This window comes from Bubalus kerabau, chromosome 9 (genome assembly GCF_029407905.1).
Source record: "Bubalus kerabau isolate K-KA32 ecotype Philippines breed swamp buffalo chromosome 9, PCC_UOA_SB_1v2, whole genome shotgun sequence".
In the NCBI taxonomy this organism is placed as follows: Eukaryota; Metazoa; Chordata; class Mammalia; order Artiodactyla; family Bovidae; genus Bubalus; species Bubalus kerabau.
In genome coordinates this window covers 76,030,164-76,053,701 of record NC_073632.1, presented here as the reverse complement: position 1 = coordinate 76,053,701, position 23,538 = coordinate 76,030,164, and the positions used below count along the sequence as shown (strand labels likewise).

General features: G+C 37.1%; 1 protein-coding gene across 1 annotated transcript in view; it reads left to right on the top strand.

The window, feature by feature from the left end:
• Positions 1–23,320, top strand: part of TMEM244 (transmembrane protein 244) — a 53,298-nt gene extending 29,978 nt beyond the window's left edge. The window contains exons 4-7 of the mRNA XM_055591426.1: positions 1,624–1,697; positions 4,909–5,034; positions 9,801–9,845; positions 22,998–23,320. Coding sequence (XP_055447401.1) covers positions 1,624–1,697; positions 4,909–5,034; positions 9,801–9,845; positions 22,998–23,320 — 568 coding nt within the window. The remainder of the gene's footprint in view (positions 1–1,623; positions 1,698–4,908; positions 5,035–9,800; positions 9,846–22,997) is intronic.
• Positions 23,321–23,538: the final 218 nt, after the last annotated feature.

Below are 23,538 nucleotides of genomic sequence, written 5' to 3'. Positions count from 1 at the left end.
CATAGAAAGAAAGTGAAGTTATTACTCCCTGGGCTGGTGTTGCATCAGAGATCAGAGGGCATTTGAACTAGAAGGGAATTTAGATATAATCTACATCCAATTTAAATATTTTCTGTTACATACTGGAAATAGCTTTAGACTGAGAGTCAGGAGATCTGCATTCCAGCCCAGGTTCTCACTCACTTCCTGAATCATCCTGACTAAGCCCGAGAGCTTCTCTTCCTTCAGTTATCTTCGTTTGTCAAGTGAAGGTAATAATCCAAAAGAGAATTATCATGAGAACCAAGTAATACATGTATTTTTAAAGATATTTTTAAGTGTGAGGCTCTTTTTTTTAGGTAATTTTTCTTTGTATTGTTAGGGTTGGATTTTATCTTTACAGATTTGCTTGCCAATACATTGATTTCCTTGAAATACATTATGTATAGCTACAAAGAATTTCCTAGAAATTGATTGTTTATACAATTGAATTTTATTGTGTAAGCAGGGAATTGGGACTTTTCAATTTCAGTGTGCAAATCAATGCCCAGAAATGATTATATTGACTTTTGCAGTGGGAATGAGGCTATAAAGCTTGCTTGCAGGCAAGCCCCCTGAGGAGGAGTCTGGTATGTTCACACACAGCTTCAGCTATTGCCCGGGACTGGAGGTGGTGAGGCAGTGCCTAGAGCACTGAAGGTCTTAGAATAGTCAGAGTTCTGTGAGCATGGGATTCCAAGGGTTTGTAATGTGAATCAGAGGTGAGGAATTTGAAGTAACTTAAAGCCCCAGGAGGCAGGTAATTGATTGACCAGTTGCACACAACTACAAACTTGGGCATGGTAGGAGATGCAGAGTTTATAGTCAGATTTAATTTTCATTTTTTTTTTCATTTTAAATCATTTTACTTTTGTATTGATATATAGTTGGTTTACAATGTTGTGTTAGTTTCTGGTGTATAACAAAGTGATTCAGATTTTTTTTCCCATATAGATAATTACAAGATATTGAATATAGTTCCCTGTGCTATACAGTAGGTCCTTGTTGTTTATTTTATATGTAGTAGCATGTATCTGTTAATCCCAAGCTCCTAATTTATCCCTCTCCAACCCTTTCCCCTCTAGTAACTGTAACTTTGTCTTCTATGTCTACTATGAAAATGTAGACTCATCTTATGTCTAATGTGAGTGTAGACTCAGATTTTAGAACAGGAAGGGACCTCAGAGATTAATTGCTTCAATGTACAGGTAAGAAATGAAAGCTCAGCGAGGTTAAGCAACTGCCCAAGTTCACAGTTAACCGCATCCTCAGAATTAGAGCTGGGCTCCGTTGCTTCCCAGCATATGCCCTCATCACAGTATGAGGTTTTGCAGCCACATTTGATGGAAGGGACCTCCAAGACTACAGCTGAGACCTCAAATACAATGAAGTCCACTTGAAGAACAGACTTCCTTGGACAAAGAAGACAGTGTGGGTAAAGAAGATATTTGGCTTCCATTCAAGTCAGCCAGTTTTCAAATGTGCCACAAAGTGATTAAAGCTGACTTGTCCTTGTATGGGAACACTTGACGTGCAAAATGTTAATGTGCAACCTTATGAACTACCTCCTCCAGAGTAAACTATTTTCATTTGTAACATCCTCAGGGTGTATGAGTTGGATGTCCTGGCACCATTTGATTTCAAAACAAATCCTTCATGGCTCAACACAAATTATAAAGGTAACTGGCTTTAGTTTCCAATCTTTGTTAATTAGTGAACTAAATACCTCCAAAAATCAAAATAGTTTTTGTTGTAGAAACATTTTAAAAATATCAAGCCTTCTTCTCAGCCATCTGTATCCTATATCTGACTCCCAAAATGTGGAAAAGTGCCATCAATTTTTTTTAAAATGACTATTGCTAAAAGATGGAATAGGATGAAATAAGAGGATAGTTTTCCTAAATGAATTTTTATTTTAGTGATATTATGGATAAAATTTTGTGCATTAAATATTTTTCAAAGAAAAGGCAGAAAAATGGCTTAATGGGATGATGTAGAAAGATATTTGTGACATATGAAATGGAAAATTAAGACTACAAAAGAGTTTTTATAGTATAATTATTCATTTTTGTAGAATAGAGTAAAATACATCATGTCAGTGGTAAGAAATCTGGAGAATTATGCAACAAACTGTTATCTCCCAGCTGGAATGACAGAGGACTTTCATTTTCTGCTTTGTACATTTCTGCTTAGTTTGATTTTCTTCCTTCCCAAAAATAGTGTATAACTTGTTGCAAAGGAAAAATGATAAGAAAGAATATAGTAGGAAAAATTTTTTTATCTCTTTTAAACTTACTATTTTTGTTGAAATAATTATTCTTAACATTCGGTTAAATTTCTTCCCACATTAAAAAAAAATTAATTGTGGATTCTTCAAAGAGTCCAGTTCTTTAGAAAACCACTGGACATCTTTTCTTGGAACGAATATGCAAATATACAAAAATTGCCTGAAGCCAAATGTGACTTGTATAGGAAACTTGGTCAGCTAGAACTACTGAATTTAAACTAAAAGTTTCAGAACAGCCTCTTCAAATGGGTAACCTTTTTTCGTGCCATTATTGATTCAATTTGGGATAGACAAAGATATCTTAGGACAAGAAACTTTCATTCTAATGAGATACAAGTTCTAACATTCTATCTTAATTTCCACTTCACACATTTCCCTGTTGAAGATTGAATCAACTTTTTCTTCCAAGCTGACCCACAAATGATAAAGAAATAGTCACAAGCAAGAGTTATATATGGGTTGTGTGTTTGGGGTAGAGAAAGAGATTTAAAATCCAACTGTTATTTAATTCTTGCGTTTGAGATGGTTAGTGATAGATAGGACAATGACACAGGCTTATTGGAGAAAGCTGTGTTTTGACATAGCAGAGATTAGAGAAAATCCTCAGAATGCCATGCACAGTCAACGTTGTTCTCTCAAAAAACAACTAACGTTTGTACAAAGATATCAATAAACCCTTAGCCTATTAGATCTTTAGTTTGGGGCTTGGAGAGATAAGTGTCATAACTCTTGAAAGTTATTGCTTTGAGAATCCAGACTTGTTTAATCTCAGAGATAAAATGTAAGAGTAATCTCAAAGCTTTGAGCATGTATTGAGGGTCAGGCTCTTGTCTGTTTCAACAGTTTTGTTACCTAGGAGATCAGGCTTAGCAAGGACACTGAAAAGTGTGAGTCCAATTGAGACATTTGACTACTAACATCTTTCCCCTGCATCATAGATATTGGATTATAAGCTGTTTTCATTTTAAAATAAAATCCTCTCAACAGTTTTTGAGATAGATATGATAGTAATCCATTTCCCAATTTATCAAGGAATAATTAGACTGACCTAGAGGTTATAATCCTACTCAAGGTCATAGCACTCTTAAGCTATAAGGTGAGAGTAGAACACTGGTATCCTGACTTCAAATTTTGTATGACTTCCTTTAAATCATGCTGTCTCATATCATAGACAAAGCACAATCCTCCTCTATCAATATATGTAAATACAGTTTGTTCAAGACTGAAATCACTGTCTCTAAGCAGCTGCAAGTTAACTTGTAAAATCTGTAAATACTGATAAAAGAAGCATTTCTATTTCCTTATAGTAACATGGAGGCTCCGTGAGCCACTAGTGAAGGCAGAAATGGAGATGTGATGGGAAAAGCTAATGGCAATACGATACTACCGTATAGCTCCTTCTACAGCCTTGAGTCCTGGAGATCAGGACTTGCTATAATTGTAATTCCATACAACAGAAAAGGAGCTAGTAGGAGTTCTCCATTCAATTTCAGAAATCTGTTGAGTTGAATGAAGTAGAATTGAAGAGAATAAGTGTGAGGTCTTTTGAAAGGCTAGCACCTGAGACTTGCTTACTTATTTCATGTTTTGCTGACCCACTAGGCAAGGGCTGGCATGTCTGTTAATAAATTACTTCTGCACAATAACAGATCATGTGACTATTTTAATTTTAGCTTTGAAAGTAAAAAAAAAAAAGTAAAATAGCCTGACTGGACTGATCAATTCGTTAATTATTTGTATGAGCATACCTATCATATTCTGTGTTTTAAAAGAAAGGTAACTTTTATGGAAATTGATATCATTACAAAGGAACCTTGGTGGTATGTCACATGTATTTTCATTTTAAAGTTTGATGACTCTCATCTTTGGAACCACCAAAATCTTTAGATCTACATCAAGGAAAAAGGCAAAGGTTGACTCTTCACATATTCAAGGCTTTTAGAGATTTATGGTACTGACCTAGGAATAACTAGCTCTTTATGTATGTTCAGGGAAAGCACTCTGAAAAAGCATTCTGGAGTTAGAAAAGTACCTCCATCCACACAAGTCATTTATGAGACATTCTTTCATCCATGGTTATCCATTATGTTTCCCAGATGACTATCTGAACATACCCTTTTATTACAAAGACACAAAGGAATTCATTTCCAAGTTAGGCAATAACTGGTACTAAAGAAACATTATTGTTCAATAAACTATTAACATTTTTTTTCTGAAAATCCAGAGCTGAATTTTTCATTAGTTTTTAATATATCTTCAAATGAGATTTGAAATCTAGTTACAGATTTGTTACATTGTAACTTTTCTTTATTGTATTTTACCTTCTAAAATGCTAAATATAAAGAATATAAAACAGAAATTATGTACTGTTATTTCTCTATAAGTCCAACAATTATTAAGAGATGGAATATTTTTAAAGTTCTTATTCAAATTTGAGGAATGTTAAGAGATGGAATGTTAAAAAAAAAAAAGAGATGGAATGTTAAAAGTTTCTTACAAAATTTTTTTTGCAGAATAAATTGTGGTAGTCCTGTTACTAATTGTGTTTTAGAATTATTAATTGCTCTAATTCCCAATAATTCTATTCTTCCTTTTATTTGCAGTTCTTTTAGTCTCAACAGAGGTCACCTACTTTGTTTGTGGATTACTTTTCGTTCTGGTAGTGGAAGAGTGGGTTTGGGATTATGGTATTTCAGTAACTATCCTTCATGTTGCCATCACTTCAACTGGTAAGCAAACTAAAATAAAGGAAACAAAATGTATTCAATCTGGATATTGTACCTAAATCGATACATAAGAGTAAAACTTTGTTGTATGCACAGTGTCCTCTGATGGAGAAATAATAAAAACTGATGATGAAAGTTCATCACCTCCCTCACTCCTTCTCCCCCATCAAGTTCCTCTACCATTTATTCAGAGAGGTTTTGATTAGATACATTGTCCAGTTCAACAATGTATTGAAATGTTCAGTTCAGTTCAGTTGCTCAGTTGTGTCTGACTCTCTGCGACCCCATGAATCGCAGCACACCAGGCCTCCCTGTCCATCACCATCTCCCTGAGTTCACTCAAACTCATGTCCATCGAGTCGGTGATGCCATCCAGCCATCTCATCCTCTGTCGTCCCCTTCTCCTCCTGCCCCCAATCTCTCCCAGCATCAGGGTCTTTTCCAGTGAGTCAACTCTTCACATGAGGTGGCCAAAGTACTGGAGTTTTAGCTTCAGCATCAGTCCTTTCAATGAACACCCAGGACTGATCTCCTTTAGGATGGACTGGTTGGACCTCCTTGCAGTCCAAGGAACTCTCAAGAGTCTTCTCCAACACCACAGTTCAAAAGCGTCAATTCTTCGGCACTCAGATTTCTTCACAGTCCAACTCTCACATCCATACATGACCGCTGGAACAACCATAGCCTTGACTAGATGGACCTTTGTTGGCAAAGTAATCTCTGCTTTTGAATATGCTATCTAGGTTGGTCATAACTTTACTTCCAGGCAGTAAGTGTCTTTTAATTTCATGGATGCAATCACCACCTGCAGTGATTTTGGAGCCCCCCAAAATAAAGTCTGACACTGTTTCCACTGTTTCCCCATCTATCTGCCATCATGGGACCAGATGCCATGATCTTAGTTTTCTGAATGTTGAGCTTTAAGCCAACTTTTCCACTCTCCTCTTTCACTTTCATCAAGAGGCTTTTTAGTTCCTCTTCACTTTCTGCCATAAGGGTGGTGTCATCTGCATATCTGAGGTTATTGACATTTCTCCTGGTAATCTTGATTCCAGCTTGTGCTTCTTCCAGCCCGTTTCTCATGATGTACTCTGCATATAAGTTAAATAAACAAGGTGACAATATACAGCCTTGATGTACTCCTTTTCCTATTTGGAACCAGTCTGTTGTTCCATGTCCAGTTCTAACTGTTGCTTCCTGACCTGCATACAGGTTTCTCAAGAGGCAGGTCAGGTGGTCTGGTATTCCCATCTCTTGAAGAATTTTCCACAGTTTCTTGTGATCCACACAGTCAAAGGCTTTGGCTTAGTCAATAAAGCAGAAATAGATGTTTTTCTGGAACTCGCTTGCTTTTTCGATGATCCAGCAGATGTTGGCAATTTGATCTCTGGTTCCTCTGCCTTTTCTAAAACCAGCCTGAACATCTGGAAATTCATGGTTCACGTATTGCTGAAGCCTGGCTAGGAGAATTTTGAGCATTACCTTACTATGTGTAAGATGAGTGCAATTGTGCAGTAGTTTGAGCATTCTTTGGCCTTGCCTTTCTTTGGGATTGGAATGAAAACTGACCTTTTCCAGGCCTGTGGCCACTGCTGAGTCTTCCAAATTTGCTGGCATATTGAGTGCAGCATTTTCACAGCATCATCTTTCAGGATTTGAAATAGCTCAACTGGAATTCCATCACCTCCACTAGCTTTGTTTGTAGTGATGCTTTCTAAGGCCCACTTGACTTCACATTCCAGGATGTCTGGCTCTAGGTAAGTGATCACACCATCGTGATTATCTGGGTTGTGAAGATCTTTTTTGTACAGTTCTCCTGTGTATTCTTGCCACCTCTTCTTAATATCTTCTGCTTCTGTTAAGTTCGCACCGTTTCTGTCTTTTATCGAGCCCATCTTTGCATGAAATATTCCCGTGGTATCTCTAATTTTCTTGAAGAGATCTCTAGTCTTCCCCATTCTGTTGTTTTCCTCTATTTCTTTGCATTGATCACTGGGGAAGGCATTCTTGTCTCTCCTTGTTATTCTTCGGAGCTCTGCATTCAAATGGGTGTATCTTTCCTTTTGTCCTTTGCTTTTCACTTCTCTTCTTTTCACAGCTACTTTTAAGGCCTCCTCAGAAAGCCATTTTGCTTTTTTGCATTTCTTTTTCATGGGGATGGTCTTGATCCCTGTCTCCTGTGCAATGTCACGAACCTCCGTCCATAGTTCATCAGGCACTCTGTCTCTCAGATCTAGTCCCTTAAATCTACTTCTCACTTCCACTGTATAATCATAAGGGATTTGATTTAGGTTATATCTGAATGGTCTAGTGGTTTTCCCTACTTTCTTCAATTTAAGTTTGAATTTGGCAATAAAGAGTTCATGATCTGAGCCACAGTCAGCTCCCCGTCTTGTTTTTGCTGACTGTATAGAGCTTCTCCATTTTTGGCTGCAAAGAATATAATCAATCTGATTTTGGTGTTGACCATCTGGTGATGTCCATGTGTAGAGTCTTCTCTTGTGTTGTTGGAAGAGGGTATTGAAAGGTAGCAGTTTCCTATTATCTCCCATTCAACTTTTTATCAGTTACTCCCATTCAACTTGTTATCAGTTGTAAAGGGTTTGCTGCTGTTAGAATTCTTTCCTTCCAAATCCTTTCTTGAAGCAGATATTGGCCAAAGACTGGGAGCTAGGGCCTGAGGAAATCTGTACTTGCAGGCTTGCAAACTTCCTAATAATTATTTTAACAAAAATATGACTTCCCCTGTGGCTCAAGGATAAAGAATCTGCTTGCCAATGCAGGAGACGCAGGTTCAGTCCCTAGGTAGGGAAGATCTCCTGGAGGAGGAAATGGCAACCTGCTCCAGTATTCTTGCCTAGGAAGTCCCAAGGGCATAGGAGCCTGGTGGGCTACAGCCCATGGGGTCTCAAGAGTCAAACACATCTTATTGACTAAACCACTACCACCATCAGGTTCTAAGACTAAAGGGTTTTTATTTCTACCTGTGAGCTTTGGAGTTTGAATAAAACAGATTCAAATTCCAGTCCTAACTTTCTGTCAGATGTTTGTCTGAGGCAAGATATAACATCATTTATATTGTTAGACATAATTGCCTCATCTACAAATTGGGTGGTATCTTGTGAAGCTTGTGTTAGAGAAGTTGTCTGACATGGTGTTTGGCCTATAATTACTGAGTAAAGGTAATTTTATCCATTCCTTCATCCATTTATTCAAGGTTTACTCTTCCCTTGTAACTTTTTATTTCTTACTGCCTTCCATTATTAAAGAGAAACACATTAGTAAAAGCATGAGTGGTAATCAACCACAAGTTATAATTCAATGTTATTATTATTTATTAACTGCTGCAGTCCGTGGGGTTGCTAAGAGTCAGATATGACTGAGTGACTTCACTTTCACTTTTCACTTTCATGCATTGGAGAAGGAAATGGCACCCCACTCCAGTGTTCTTGCCTGGAGAATCCCAGGGATGGGGGAGTCTGTTGGGCTGCCGTCTATGGGGTCACACAGAGTCGGATACGACTGAAGCAACTTAGCAGCAGTAGTAGTAGTAATATGTTTAGTTGCTCAGTCATGACTGACTCTTTGTGATCCCATCAACTGTAGTCCACCAGGCTCTTCTGTCCATGGAATTTCCCAGGCAAGAATACTGGAGTGGGTTGCCATTTCCTTCTCCAAGTTATCTTCCTGGCCCAGGGATCAAACCCATGCATCCTTCATTGAAGGTGGATTATTTACCACTGAGCCACATAAATGATTCCCAACTCTAATTACATGAGAATAACCAGTTTTGATGTGAAGTTATCCTCACTGAAATCCCTCAAACTGTTGCCTAAATCCAGAAGAAAAGATGCACTGAAGGATGCTTGACTTCATGCTCCTGATTCAACAGGCCTTCATATTGAAGGAAGAGAGCACTGGAATTCCCACAGGTCCCAAGAGGACTTAGGAGTTAACTCTTGTTTTCTCTGGAATCCATGGGCTGTCCTCTTGCTGCAGGAGATTCTGTTTAACTACTATGTAACTACTTAAATATCACTCATATTTTCAGTGCTCTGATCTATCAATGGGTATAATCAGTCTCCGACTTACGAACGCACAATTTCAAAATGAATTGCTATGTCTCAGCCTCAGTGCTATTAGAAAATGCCAGTACATCAATCTCCTAGCATCAGTTTCCTCAGATACAAACTCTTTTAGTAACTTGGAGGGCCAGTTAAGCCCATCTCAAATTCTCTATTTTACTTTGGGGCTTAAGTATTCCTGGAAGACAGTCATAGGATATTTGCAAGAAAGATTTTGGAGCACATGGTGGCTCAGTCTTTAGGGTCTCAGCCTTCAGACAATAGGTTTTCTGGATCCAGAAAAGTTACAAGTTAATCATCCAACACATGGCACGTAGAAAACACTTTAAAAATATTGCTCAATAGATCTTTCAGCGGAAAGTCACCCAGAACTCCAGAGAGCAAGGCACTGAGGATTCAAAACAGTTTTAGGATCATTTCTGCTGCATATTACTTCAAGTCGACTGTGTGAATTTGACCTGAGAATCTGACAGATCATGACATCGTTCCTAGGAGAGGAGTTTCAAATACTTAACTTAACAAATGACCTTTTTAGACAATGACTTAAGTACCACTTTGGCGCTACTTGATTTCATGAATATAGACAAGATTTCTCTTTGTTATGAAGATATGATTTGACCAAACAAGTATTTCTTCATGATTGTATTTCAGAAATGAACAAGGCCTTTTTCTTTTCTATTGCAGTTATGCTGGAATTCCCCTTGACATCACATTGGTGGGCTGCCTTAGGTATATATATAGAGAGAGAGATTAGATATATATTATATACATATATATTATACATATATATGATACTTATTTAATAAATATATATTTATAAATAAACTAGTGGCATAAAAATATATTTATGGAGGTCAGATAATTGGACCAGAAGATTACTCAATGGTTTTATCATTCTAAAATTATAGAGGATAAAACATTGGATATATATTTGTGACATATTCTTTTAGTTATCTTTCCCCATGAATGATAATATAGTCTTTATAGTAGTACAGAAGAAGGAAAACTATTTTATCTCATTAATTTTTTTATCCACCAATTGAACAACTGAATTCATCAGTCACATATGTAGTAAGAAAATTAGCCAAGTAAAAGTAGACTTCTCTAAAGCTTTTTCTTTAAGCCAGACACTGGCCTCAAAATATTTTTAGATTTTCTCTTTTCAGTAAGCTTGGCAATAGTTGTTATCTAATTGTCATGTTTATCAATGAGAAATGCAAATGCAGCACTTTACCACATTCTTTCTCCTAAAGTTATCTACTTTTAGTACCAATATTATTTATATTATTTACTAACCCTCTTCCCTCAAGTTTAATTCTCTGCTTACCTTGCATATCCATAATTCTCCAATATTGTTTAGTGCATACAGAAAACACTTGTAGAAAGTAGATGTTTTATTTTGCATAAACCTTCCCAAGATGTCAATTTTTAATAAATCAGAAAATATGATACCAAAAGAAATACTTTAATGAGCCCAAGTGGAAATCATCTTGTCTCTATGGAAAATAAGAACTTCTCTCTGGGGATTTTATTCACAATACTATAAAATTTATTGAGGCCTAGCCAACTTAGTCACATATGAAATGCAACCCTAATGACAAGGAAAGTCAACTTTGGCATAATGAAAGAACTAATAGAATTTGCTAAAATGATTGGGTAATGATTTCAGTTTCAATAATCAAGTTTGGATTCCTCAAAGGACAGTTGCCCAATGATGTCCAAGGTAGCCTTCTTTGGTTTTTCTTTGCATTAACAATTTAAAAGTAAGAGAATAGTGGTTAAACATCTTGGAAATTCTATCTTGTGGTCTCACACTGGATGTGTGTCTTTGTGTGGGGAAGTTGTGTGGTCCTGCCAGGCCTCTGATTCACAAAGGGCTCTTACCTCAGGGACTTTTACTTTTCCTGGGAGTTATGGAGTTACTGCCTTGCAAGGAACAACAGATTTATGGAAGCCCTGTAAGGCTAGCTAGATTCATATTTTAAAACAAACAAGAATCATCAGGCCAATGAAATCAGAGCTAAAGGCATTTTCATAAAACCAAATAGCTCAGGTAAGTGGAATTCTTGTGTTCAAAATCTTTTCTATACTCAAAAATAGTTTCCACATTAGTAAGCACATTTTTCTTTTACAATTAGAGGGGGGAAATACCTTATAAAGAATATTTTAAAATAGCAACAACACAAACAAATTGCAGGTCACATGAGCTAAAAGAATTGAGAACTGTAAATTCCTTGGCATGTGCTTTGACTGTGTTGCCTTTGAATTTCTGAGTTTTAAGAGCTCCTTACCATTAATTTGTCAGAACCACGCACCTATTCCCTGAAGGAAGTTTTGAATTTCAATAATTTACCAGCACAGAATACATACCTACTCTCTTTTAGCTGAATCTATAAACTCCTCTATTGCAAATGCTGTGTCAGTTTCAGGAACATTATTTTAGTCATGATGATTGTTCTTATTCATAATCTCACCAATGAATTATTCATTATTAGTAGTTAACCAAAACTTCCTTTCATTACTTGCAGGATTCGGCTTAATTTCAATGATATGTGGAGGCCAGACTTTAGCATACTGTTTGTTCAAAGATAATTTTATCTATCCAGATCTGGATGATTTCTAACAGAGCAGCCAATTCTATGTTATTACATACATGGTATCCAGGCTAGATTGTATTTTTTCTTCATACCTATATTCAAGGTTGAATTTATTCTAGATACTTTTTAACTGTAAAAAGACTAGATGCTTTTTAACTGTAAAAAGAAACAAGAGAAATTAATGGAGAGCAAAAGAATCCTAGTAAAGAATTCATGAGCAAAATATGCAAAGTCATAAATACAGTGTTTCCTAAAGTGTATTCCATAGAACCCTAGTTCCAAACAATGTTAATGATGCCTTGTAAAGAAAAGTTGCATGTTTAAGTATTTTAGTAAAGCAGATTTATTTATTTTGGACTTCTTAGACTCTTTAACATGCTATTGTGAATACAGTATCACTACGTAGTAGTTGATAACGTCATGTGCTGTTTCTCAAACATATTCGACCAGAGACACAGTTGAGAAAATGCTGATATGTCATGTGGAAACTATAACATAGAAAAAGGCAGATTTGAAATTACTGCAAATCCCTGTAACCAGAATTAGATTTTTATTATTGTCCCACAGTATCTGTTAGAGTATTTCTTATGAGAATATTGCCTTTTAAAAAACGTTAGTGCCTACATCTTTCTTTAGATCATGGTGTTTTAACATAATACTTCTCAAAATTTAACATGTATTTGAATCACCTGGCGATCTTGTTACACTGTGGATTTTGGTTTAGAAGGGCTGGAGTGGAGCATGAAATTCTGTATTCCTAACAATTACTGGGAAATGCCTGTGCTGCCAGTCCACGGACCCCACTTTAAGAAGAAAGGTCTCAGCGGTTTGAACGATGTATTTTTTAAGGTTGTCTAGCTCTGTACTGTCATCCTATGGTTTTTATATCATGGTTAGTCAATAAATGCTTGTTGAATTGTATTAAAACTGAGCTGAGTTAAATTTATATATCTAAAATTTATATGTTTAAGACATATTTATATGTCAAATATTTCCCCCTTTTTAGTACAACTAAAGATGTCCATATACAAAAGAAATGCACAGCATGGTTACAATTAAAATGTAAGCATGGTTACAATTAAAATGTAAGCATAGGAAAAATGATAGGAAAGTGACAACTCTCCTTGTCCCCCAACCCCCACCCCCAACACACACACTCCCACAGAAACATCTTGGGAAACAATTAGAAGCTATCTCTAGAATTTTTTCCGATTGATCTTTTTATCCTAAAAGTCTATTTCTTCCTTAAAGACATGCATTCAACCTCTAAGAAATGTCATGCTAATTGTATATATTCCAGATAATCTTCCAAAAACTGCTTTGTGCTGATCAGTTATTTGTTAAATAATTTAAGCTTCTTGTGCACATGTAAGTATGAAAATAATGATAGTCTCCCTTTCTTCTGTCTCACATTTACTGACTCACACAAATTTTTGTTTTCCATCCACTATTCCCATTCTTCCTATTAATTTCCTTCAAAATGTTTGGTTATAGAAGTATCAAAATCTGTAATTCATTTAAATCAGTCAAGGGGCTGTAAATTTCATCCTTAAAGTAAGGTAGGATACAGTAGCTAGGAAAGGGTAAGCGTTATGATCTTTGATTCTTTGGTTAAAACCCCACTGACAGCACAAAGAAAACTGTATTGTCAGTGATACATAAAACTGAATCTTGCTCTGTGAAAAATGCAAATATTGAACAAACCATAAATACACTGATGAAAAAGACTGCCCCTATATTAACTCACACTTGGAAGAAATTTACAGAAACATTAAAGCTGCCTAAGTAAATTTGATAATTAAAAAAGATTTGGTTGATTAAGTACTTTTTAATATAATGAATATTGTTACACTAGTAAATTAGAATAAGAATCTCTCTAGACTCAGAGGACCTTAAAATCTTGTCATTCTGTAGTATAGCTTAATTAGCATGTTTATTTCTAGGATTAGGAACCCATCTGCTCAGGTAATTACCATTATGTTAATCTTTCTCTTTTTTTTTTATCCTGATCACAAGTTTCTTCTTTTTTTGGTTTTCTTCTTTTACTCAGTAAAATAATTATTATTGTCTATTAGATGACACTACCTAATACACAAAAATTTTAAATACAATTGGGATGCATATTTTAGTTTAAAAATACTATACATCTGACATATATTCACTTTGGTTTTTATTGCTATATATATATATATAATTTAATTTTATATATTTTTTTTCTCAAAGGTCAAGAGTCATGCCCATTTAATTTACTTTTCTGGTATTCCATATAGAATCATAAGTTGGTAGAATCCTATCCTATATTTTGATGCATACTTTTCAGGCAAGATTGATACTATGTTCATAGTTTAAAGAATGATAATATTTTTGTATTATGTATAACCATTTCCTAAATATGCTTTGAAGTTATTATACCCCACAGTGTTTTCTTATAAATTAATTTTCACATTTTAAAATAACATTTTACTTAAAAGAATTATTTCTTAAGTGAATGAACCTATCTTTACTTGTGTTGATTGTGATCCTAAAATATATATGAGGACTATTTTCACATTGTAGTCTAAAGATTAAACTTTCTATCTAAAATGTTATGGGTTTTGCTCAACTGATTTACCTTACTAGCTGAATTGATAAATTCGAAAGTTGTTTGGTATCCCTCTAAAGCTGCAGAGATCATCCTATAGAAGTGAGAAGATGTATACTTTGTGACAGAGGATTTTATAGCAAATCTTAAGGAAAAAATAAATGCACTTCCTAAAGTTGTTGCTTTATAAACTTTGTATACCTCAATCGCCACGTAAAATAATATATAACAAAAGCATACATAGATCCTTTTAGTAAAAATTGTCAGGAAAAGGAGGAAATGCAACTTGGTTCACATGAAGATAATATGTTCTATAGATTTCTACTGCAGAAAAGGTCTCATAAAATATGTAAAAAATTTGGGAGTATTCCACGTTTTGATAGAGGACAATAAAGTATTTCCAAGTATGACGCCTCACTTACCTTAGCTCTTCCTTTTCAATTTGCCTTTATTCTTTCTAAATTTTTCCAATGGTTTAGTAAAATGGTCTCTAAGCAAATCATTTTTAAAAAGAGTTAATTACCATCTGACTTTCTTCTTGGTGAAGAATATTCACCCTGCCACATATGCTCAATACTTCAAACAGGAAGGAACTGAAAATATTATCCAATAACTTAAATGACAGCTGCACAAAATATCAGCTTATTAATCTAGCCCATATTCATGAAGCTGGTATCATATTTGATCATCACAATAATATATTTAACTGTGTTCTTAATGGCTGTATATATCTCTATAATATAAATACAATACAACTTATTTAGCCATTTCCTTTTAACTGATGCTTACGTTTTGTATAATTTTTTCTCATGGTAAGTAGGCAGACATTAGACAGCTCCTTGAATTCTCAGATAAAATGGATCACCAGAAGTGAAATTATTAGACCATATGGCATGAATATCTTTTAATTATTGAAAAATATTTCTAAATTGCTATTTACAATGTTTGAACCAACGTGTTCACCCAACAAAAGTATGAGTACCAATTTTACCATACCCCTCTCACATTAAGAACTGTCATTTTTACACTATTAACAAGCATCTAATAAAATGATAATTTTACAATGCATATCAACTCCTAGGCACTAGGGATGTGCAAGTATCACGTAGGTAAAGCATCATACCTAGTAGTTGTTAATCTTTAAACAGCTTTGTTGGGTAGATGGTAGGGCATTAAAGGAGAACTTTAAACTATTTGAAGGCAGGGATATGGTTTTGTTCAATGCTATATAACCAGCTCCTAGAACAGTGTCTGGGTTGTGTCATGCATATCAGAGGCACAATTAAATGCGGAGGAAAAGCGAATACATTTTTTTCATGCTTCAGATCTGTTGACTGCTGCTGCTGCTGCTGCTAAGTCGCTTCAGTCGTGTCCGACTCTGTGCGACCCCATAGACGGCAGCCCACCAGGCTCCCCCGTCCCTGGGATTCTCCAGGCAAGAACACTGGAGTGGGTTGACATTTCCTTCTCCAATGCATAAAATGAGAAGTGAAAGTGAAGTCTCTCAGTGGTGTCCGACTCCGAGCGACCCCATGGACTGCAGCCTACCAGGCTCCTCCGTCCATGGGATTTTCCAGGCAAGAGTACTGGAGTGGGGTGCCATCGCTTTCTCCAGAGCTGTTGGCCACAATCCTTCAAATTAGTTGCACATTGGAAAACTCCCCGGCACACCTGGGAAGGGATTGATTGTTTTACTAATCCAGTCAAAAGGAAAAGAGAAGCATAGATTGCTCTCTGAACAAAGAAGGTACCCAGTAACAAGGGAGTAAAATGTTTAACTGAATATAAGTGGACACGCTGTACCTTCATTGTACTTATGTTGAGAGTGGACTCAGAAAAAACAAAACAAAACACATTTTTACCTCTTAAAGCACTGTGAGTACTGCATATTTTATACAAGCTTTTTGGAGGCGATGAGAAGAGGGTTGCATTGCACTCACTACAGCACACTTACTTGTCTCCTCACTAGACATCCTGGCTTCCTTCTGTAGCTGCTGTCAATGGCCAGGTCCCTGTTCCCTTCTTCACTTTGCTGCTGCTGCTGCTGCTGTTAAGTCGCTTCAGTCATGTCCAACTCTGTGCAACCCCATAGATGGCAGCCCACCAGGCTCCCCCGTCCCTGGGATTCTCCAGGCAAGAACACTGGAGTGGGTTGCCATTTCCTTCTCCAATGCATGAAAGTGAAAAGTGAAAGTGAAGTTGCTCAGTCGTGTGCGACTCTTAGTGACCCCATGGACTGCAGCCCACCAGGCTCCTCCATCCATGGGATTTTCCAGGCAAGAGTACTGGAGTGGGGTGCCATTGCCTTCTCCACACTTTGTCTCTACACAACCTCTAAAAACACTGTATGTTCCCAGCAAATCAGATTCTGCAGCTAATATATACTAGTAATATAAACAAAGTTCTTATCATTGGGACTTCCCTGATGATCCAGTGGTTAAGATTTTGCCTTCCAGTGGAGGGGGTGCAGGTTTGATCCCTGGTCGGGGAGCTGAGATTCCACATGCCTCAGGGCCAAAAAAGCAAAACATAAAATAGAACCAGTATTGTAGCAAATTCAATACAATCTTTAAAAATGGTCCATTAAAAAATATTTTAAAAAACTATTAAAAAATAGTTATCATTGCCTGAAGGAAAACCATTCTTTGTTTTCCAATTATGTCACTTCAGTGTATCACCTTAACCTATCCCAAATGACTTTCCAAAATATTTACCCCACCAAAAGTAATCTAGTCTCTTCTCAGCGCCAAATTTTGCTACTGAAATGGAAATACTTTTTTGTGTGTGTTCTGGAGTATCTCTATCCAACAGAACTTTCTGCAGTGGTGGAAGTGTTCCATTTATCAGTACTGTCCTGTAGAGTAGCCACTACCTACGTATGCCTCCTGTACTCTTGAAGGGTAGATACCATGACTGAGGAACTGAATTTTAATTTAATTTTAATTAGTTTAAATTTAAAACCAGTGGCTACTGTATTAGACAAGATGGGAGCATCTCCTCATTTATCAAGGAAAAAATGGTTTCACCTGTAGGTGTTTTAACTCAACCCATTAGGCTGAGTTTGAGGCTGAGTTACTTAGGGCAAAAAGATCCATCTTTAAGGAAAGGGAAAAGTGCATAGAAAACCCAGAGATTGTCATGCCAGCTATGATGCATAAAGACCATGTGTACATTGTCTAGTAATGTACAAGGTGGGGCTTCACTTGTGGCTCAGCTGGTAAAGAATCCACCTGCAATGTGAGAGACCTGGGTTCAATTCCTAGGTTGGGAAGATCCATTGGAGAAGGGAAAGGCTACCCATTCCAGTTTTCTGGCCTGGAGAATTCACTGTAAATTCACTGTACAGTCCATGGAATTAATTTAAGGGCTTCCCTGATAGCTCAGTTGGTAAAGAATCCACCTGCAATGCAGGAGACCCTGGTTCAATTCCTGGGTCAGGAAGATCCCCTGGAGAAGGGATAGGCTGCCCACTACAGTATTTTTGGGTTTTCCTTGTGGCTCAGCTGGTAAAGAATCCACCTGCAATGTGGGAGACCTGGGTTCCATCTCTGGGTTGGGAAGATCTCCTGGAGAAGGGAAAGGCTACCTACTCCAGTATTTTGGCCTGGAGAATTCCATGGACTGTATAATCCATGGGGTCACAAAGAGTCGGACACAACTGAGCGACTTTCACTTTCACTTGTACAATGTGTTGGTATCTGGAGAAGGGAATGCAGCCCACTCCAGTATTCTTGCCTGGAGAATCCCATGGACAGAGGAGACTGGTGTGCTACAGACCATGGTATCACAAAGAGTCTGACACAACTGAGCGACTAACAAATAACAAATAAGCTAATTGGCAAACACTGAGGCAACTAGTGGCATGACTGATTATATTGCAGATACTACATTTTGGGGACTTGTCAAAGGTGCTTTGAGATTAGAAAATTTCCAATTGAAAGTGCATATGACAATACTAAATGTTGTTAAGGATGAAGAGAAAAGAGATTGCTCAAACACTGCTGATTCAGTAGGTACAACCTCTTTGGAAGTATCTATGACGTATGCCTGTGGAAGATACAGGAGCCCCACATGTCAACTTCCACAGGGGTATCCTAGAGAAACTCCTGCAGGAGGACAAAATGTGAACTGCAACATTGTTTATAATAAGGTAAATTGAAGAAACATAAATGTCCATCAATGAGCATTGATTTTTTTAAAATTATTATTAGGTAAAATACTATGTAGCACTTTAAAGAAACTAATAGGAATTTAATAAGTGAACGTGATAGATCTCAAAAATGTTTGTGAAAATAATAAAAGTACATGTTGATTCTCTTGTGTAGATTTTTAACGTGCACACAAATATTGCTGCATATTATGTATGGGTGCATCTATATATGGCAGGAATGGTGCTGTGATTCATATCAAATTCTTGATACCAATTGCCTGGACATATGGTTATAGTGTCTAGAAGTGGAATACAAAGAGAAAGATCAGTTTAAGTGTTCAGCATGTTATTTTGAGCCAAAGGCAGGATCTTCAAGTGGAAATATCCCTTTGGAAATCGGCTAACATGTTTGTGAAGCTAAAGTTAATGACTGATCAAACTATCATAATAAAAAGACAATTTGCAGATGTCTATCATAATGTGAAAATTTAAAGAAGTTATCAAGTCATTGAAGATTATAATTCTTAGGTTTTTCAGTTCCAAATGTAGAAAACATCATAATATAAATAAGATAAATTATATATAATATATTTTAAAATAAACATAGCTGAGATTTACTTTCTGAAATGTGATCATCATCACACAATTCTTTATTGCTGTGAAGATTAATGAGCTGTTGACCAATGTACTTTTTTCTATGAAGTCAGTCTCAAACACACTTCCAATTTTTATAGGACATTTTTGTATAATAAGGAGTTGTAATAATTTTTAAACTCAGCTGTTTTTCATACTACTTATAAAATCCAAACAATCTGATTTGGTAATTATATGGAAGTTGAACGCACTATGTTCATTTTTCTTTTTACTGAGAAAGTGGTGCAAAGTTTTGATTTTGTCATTTGGACTGGTAATGTAAATTCATTTCATAGTTATTTTTAAAAAGTTATTTATTTTTAATTGAAGGATAATTGCTTTACAGTATTGTGTTGTTTTCTACCAACCATCAACATGAATCAGCCATAGTTTTACCTTTACTAACTGATGTGTTTCCTACAAATGAGTCCTGCTAGTCACAAGGGAAATGGTCTCTGAGAAATACTGGACTAACACATAATGGATGCTCAAAAACAATTTTTTGAATTGAGTGAATGAATGGTCACTTGTAGAAAACTACTAGAAAAATAAATCCAAGACCGTATTAATGGTAATTCAATTCTATAATATTTCTGTATGAATAACTGAGTATCAGTGGCATTGTAGTTGCTCAGTGAGTACTGAATGAATAAATGAATAGATACACTATGATTATAGTTTTCACAAAAGTTCAGCCTACCTCTTTACTACCAATGAAGTACGTCAGGTATATAAAGCACTATACAAATTATATCAGTGAGAACCTTTGATTGAAAATGACAGAAACTCATCTTAAGAATAAAGACATTTATTGATTTATGTGTTTGAAAAATCCAAGATAATGTGACTTCAAGTGAGGTATGAAATGACAGCTCAAGATTTTGTTTGTTTCTTTCTATTTTCCAATCTGTCTCCTTGTTTAGGTTCATTCTTGGCAGGTTTCCCCTTAGGTGTTTCTTGTTTGATTGCTCATATTCCTTGTTAGATCCAGTGGGAAAGAGCAAGGATGTTTCTTTCTCAGAAGCCTCCAGTCTTATTAGCTCACTCTGGGTCCTGAGCCAGTCACTGTGGCCAGGACAATGGGATGCACTGATTGGCTAAAGGCAATCTGAGCACTTCCTGTCTAGAGGGTAGGAGGGTGGAAAGAGAGTGTCAGCTTCTCTTGAAACTCACAAGCTACTTGAAGGAAGCAGAACACAAGAATGAAATTCTGTCAGTAAGAAGTCAAGACTGCAAATGTGTACTCTACCTATTAAAAGGAGCCACCATTTGTACAGATAAAGAAAACATAAATGAAATAGTGAATGGACAATATGGTATATAAAACAACACTATACATTGGTAATAATTGTTTAATTATATAATACACAAAAATAATAGAGGAACAGAGAAAGTACAAAAGAAACAAAAATTTATTGTGGCTTTGTATCATCAGAAAATTCCCCAACTATTTAGCAACTGTTTCAGGTCCTATGCTGGGCTGTCTCACTTCTTATGAAGTCACTGCCCTCCCTGACCTTATGATGCACATAACACCCATCTATATTCGCCAAAAAAAATAAGATTAACAAGTAAACATGTCAACTGTGTGTCATGAATGTATATCACAAAATTAGTAAATTTTAAAATCGTAAGCTTTAAATCTTAACTTATGCTCTTTGCTTTATCTGGAATATTTACTTCAGTACATTTTCAGTAAAATCCTATTCCTTATTTGAAACTAAAGGATAATTTTTATGAAATCTTCTTATGTATCTATCCTCTTCCCAATACAGGCTGATTTATTTACCCATTCTGCCCCACATTTTGTTTTTACCTGTGTGCTGTGCTTAGTCACTCAGTCCTGTCCAAGTCTTTGTGATCCCATGATCTGTAGCCCACCAGGCTCCTCTGTCCATGGGGTTTCTCCAGCCAAGACTACTGGAGTGGGTTGCCATGCCCTCCTCTAGGGGATCTTCCCAACCCAGGGACTGAACCCAGGTCTCCCCCATTGCAGGTGGATTCTTTACTGTCGGAGCCACCAGGGAAGCCCATGAATACTGGGTGGGTAGTCTATCCCTTCTCCAGGGGATCTTCCTGACCCAGGAACCAAACCAGGGTCTCCTGCATTGTAAGAGGATTCTTTACCAGCTGAGCTACCAGGGAAGCCCTTGTTCTTATCTAAATTGTAATAATTAGCATATAACTAGTGATGTGCCGTTTGTAAAGCATTTTCAAATCCATCAACTCAATTGATTGCACAACTTCCTGGGAAGGACATATTATAACTATTTCATTTTATGCTAGAGAGCTGAAAATCACTATCTAAGCTCCAGATATCACATGTCCCCAATGCTCCACTGTTAACATGTTATAGAGCACTGAAAATGAAGGAAAATATTGTAATAGTTTATGAAGCAAGCATAACAATAGTCTTGATCAAGACAGTACAAAAAGAGAAAATTGCAACTCAATGTCACTTATGAGTACTGATACAAAGTTGTAAATATTAGCAAAAGCAATCTATTCCACTTTTTATAAAATACAGTATGACCAAGTAAGATTTATTTCCAGAATGCAAGGTTATTTCAAAAATAGAAAAATTCAGCTCCTTTGCCACCCCATCGACTGTAGCCCACCAGGCTCCTCTGCCTATAGGATATCCCAGGCAAGAATACTGGAGTGGGTTGCCATTTCCTACTCTGGGGGATCTTCCTGACCCAGGGATCAAACCCATGTCTCTTTCATCTCCTGCATTGGCAGGCAGATTCGTTACCACTGTGCTGCCTGGGAAGCCCTCATTACTATATTATGTCATGTTAGAAACTGTAAGAAGAAAAATTGTATACATGATTATCTCCATAAATGCTGGAAAATGTCCTTGAAAAAGATCAGCACCCCTTCCTGATAAAAACACTTAAGATTATAATAACTGGTACTTTCTTAACAAGACAATATTACGTTCCTTAGTTCTAAAGCCAATATCTTACTTAATGGCAAGGCACTAAAGCAAAGTCGACCATCATTTCCATTACCATCAACACTGTACTGGCAATGTCAACCAAGCAACTAAACAGAAGAAACTAGAGGCATAATCAGTGGAAAAGAATAAATAGAATTATCTCTAGGTGCAGATGTTATGATCTTATACCTGGAAAACCCTAGAGAATCAACAATAAAACTCAATCAGAGAAGTTACCCTTGTAGCAGGCCATAAAACTAACATAGGAACCAATGGCAGTTACAAAATGATAACAGAGAACACAATGGTATAGAAAATCCCATCTGCATTAGCAGCAAAGAAGATAAAGGCGTGGCCATGATGGCCAAGTAGGGAGACCCTGAGCTCACCTCCTCCCAGGCACACCAAAACTGCAACTATTTACAGAGCGACCATTGATGAGAACAACCTGAAGACTAGCAGAGAACGTCTTCTACAGGTAAAGATATAAAGAAGGAACTTCAATGACATGGGTATGAGGGGCAGAGATGTATACCAAGTCAAGACCCATATCCCCAGATGGCTGACCCAAAATGGAAGGATAATTACAATCGCAGAGTTTCTCCCCAAGGAACAAGGAGTCTTAGCCTCACATCAAGTTCCCCACCCTGGGAGTCCTGCACTGGAAAGGTGAACCCCCAGAGCATTTGGCTTTGAAGGCCAGAGGGGCTTACTTTCAGGAGAACCAGAGAGGTATAAGAAATGGGACTCACACAATCATCTCACACATTCTAAGACCTAGGGCAGATGCGATAATTTAGGAGGAGGCTGGGTTAGACCCACTTGCTGATATTGGAGACCTTCTTGGAGAGGCCAGAGGCAACTGGAGCTCACCCTGGGGACAGAAACAATGGTGGCAGCCATGTGGGGGAGCTTGTTCTGCCTCAAGAACATTGATGCTGGTAAGCATAATTTTGGAATCCTCCTTCTAGCTTATTAGCACCAGGTTCTAGCCCTGCCCACCGGCCAGTCAGCAACAGTTTGGGAATGTGCCAGGCCAAGCAGCCAGCTGGACGGGGACACAGCCTACCTATCAGCAGACCAGCTGCCCTATTATTTCCTGAGCCCCCAGCCATCCCAGGACATGGCCCCACCCACCATAGGGCCGAGGACTCAGTCCCACCTACTTGTGGGCTGGCATTAGCCCCGGGATCCTGCTGCCGGTATTTGGGATCCAGCCCTAGCCACAATCAGGCTGAAGCCAGCTCTTGGAATTCCAGAGCTTACAGCCAGAGACCCCAGGACTCAGATAACCCTCTGTAGGCTGACACTGGGCCTAGGACCCAGCTTCACCCAACAGTGGGTGGGCACCAGTTCTGGAGCCATAGAGACCCACAATCAGCCATTTTTCTATAAGTCTGATATGTCAAAATAGAGAAAAGTTATTTAAAAAGAGAGAGAGAGAGATGGAGAATTAGAGGATTTAAGCGACTTTTCCAAAGTCATATTAAAGAGGCAAAGAAGCTATCTAGGCCTCAAAC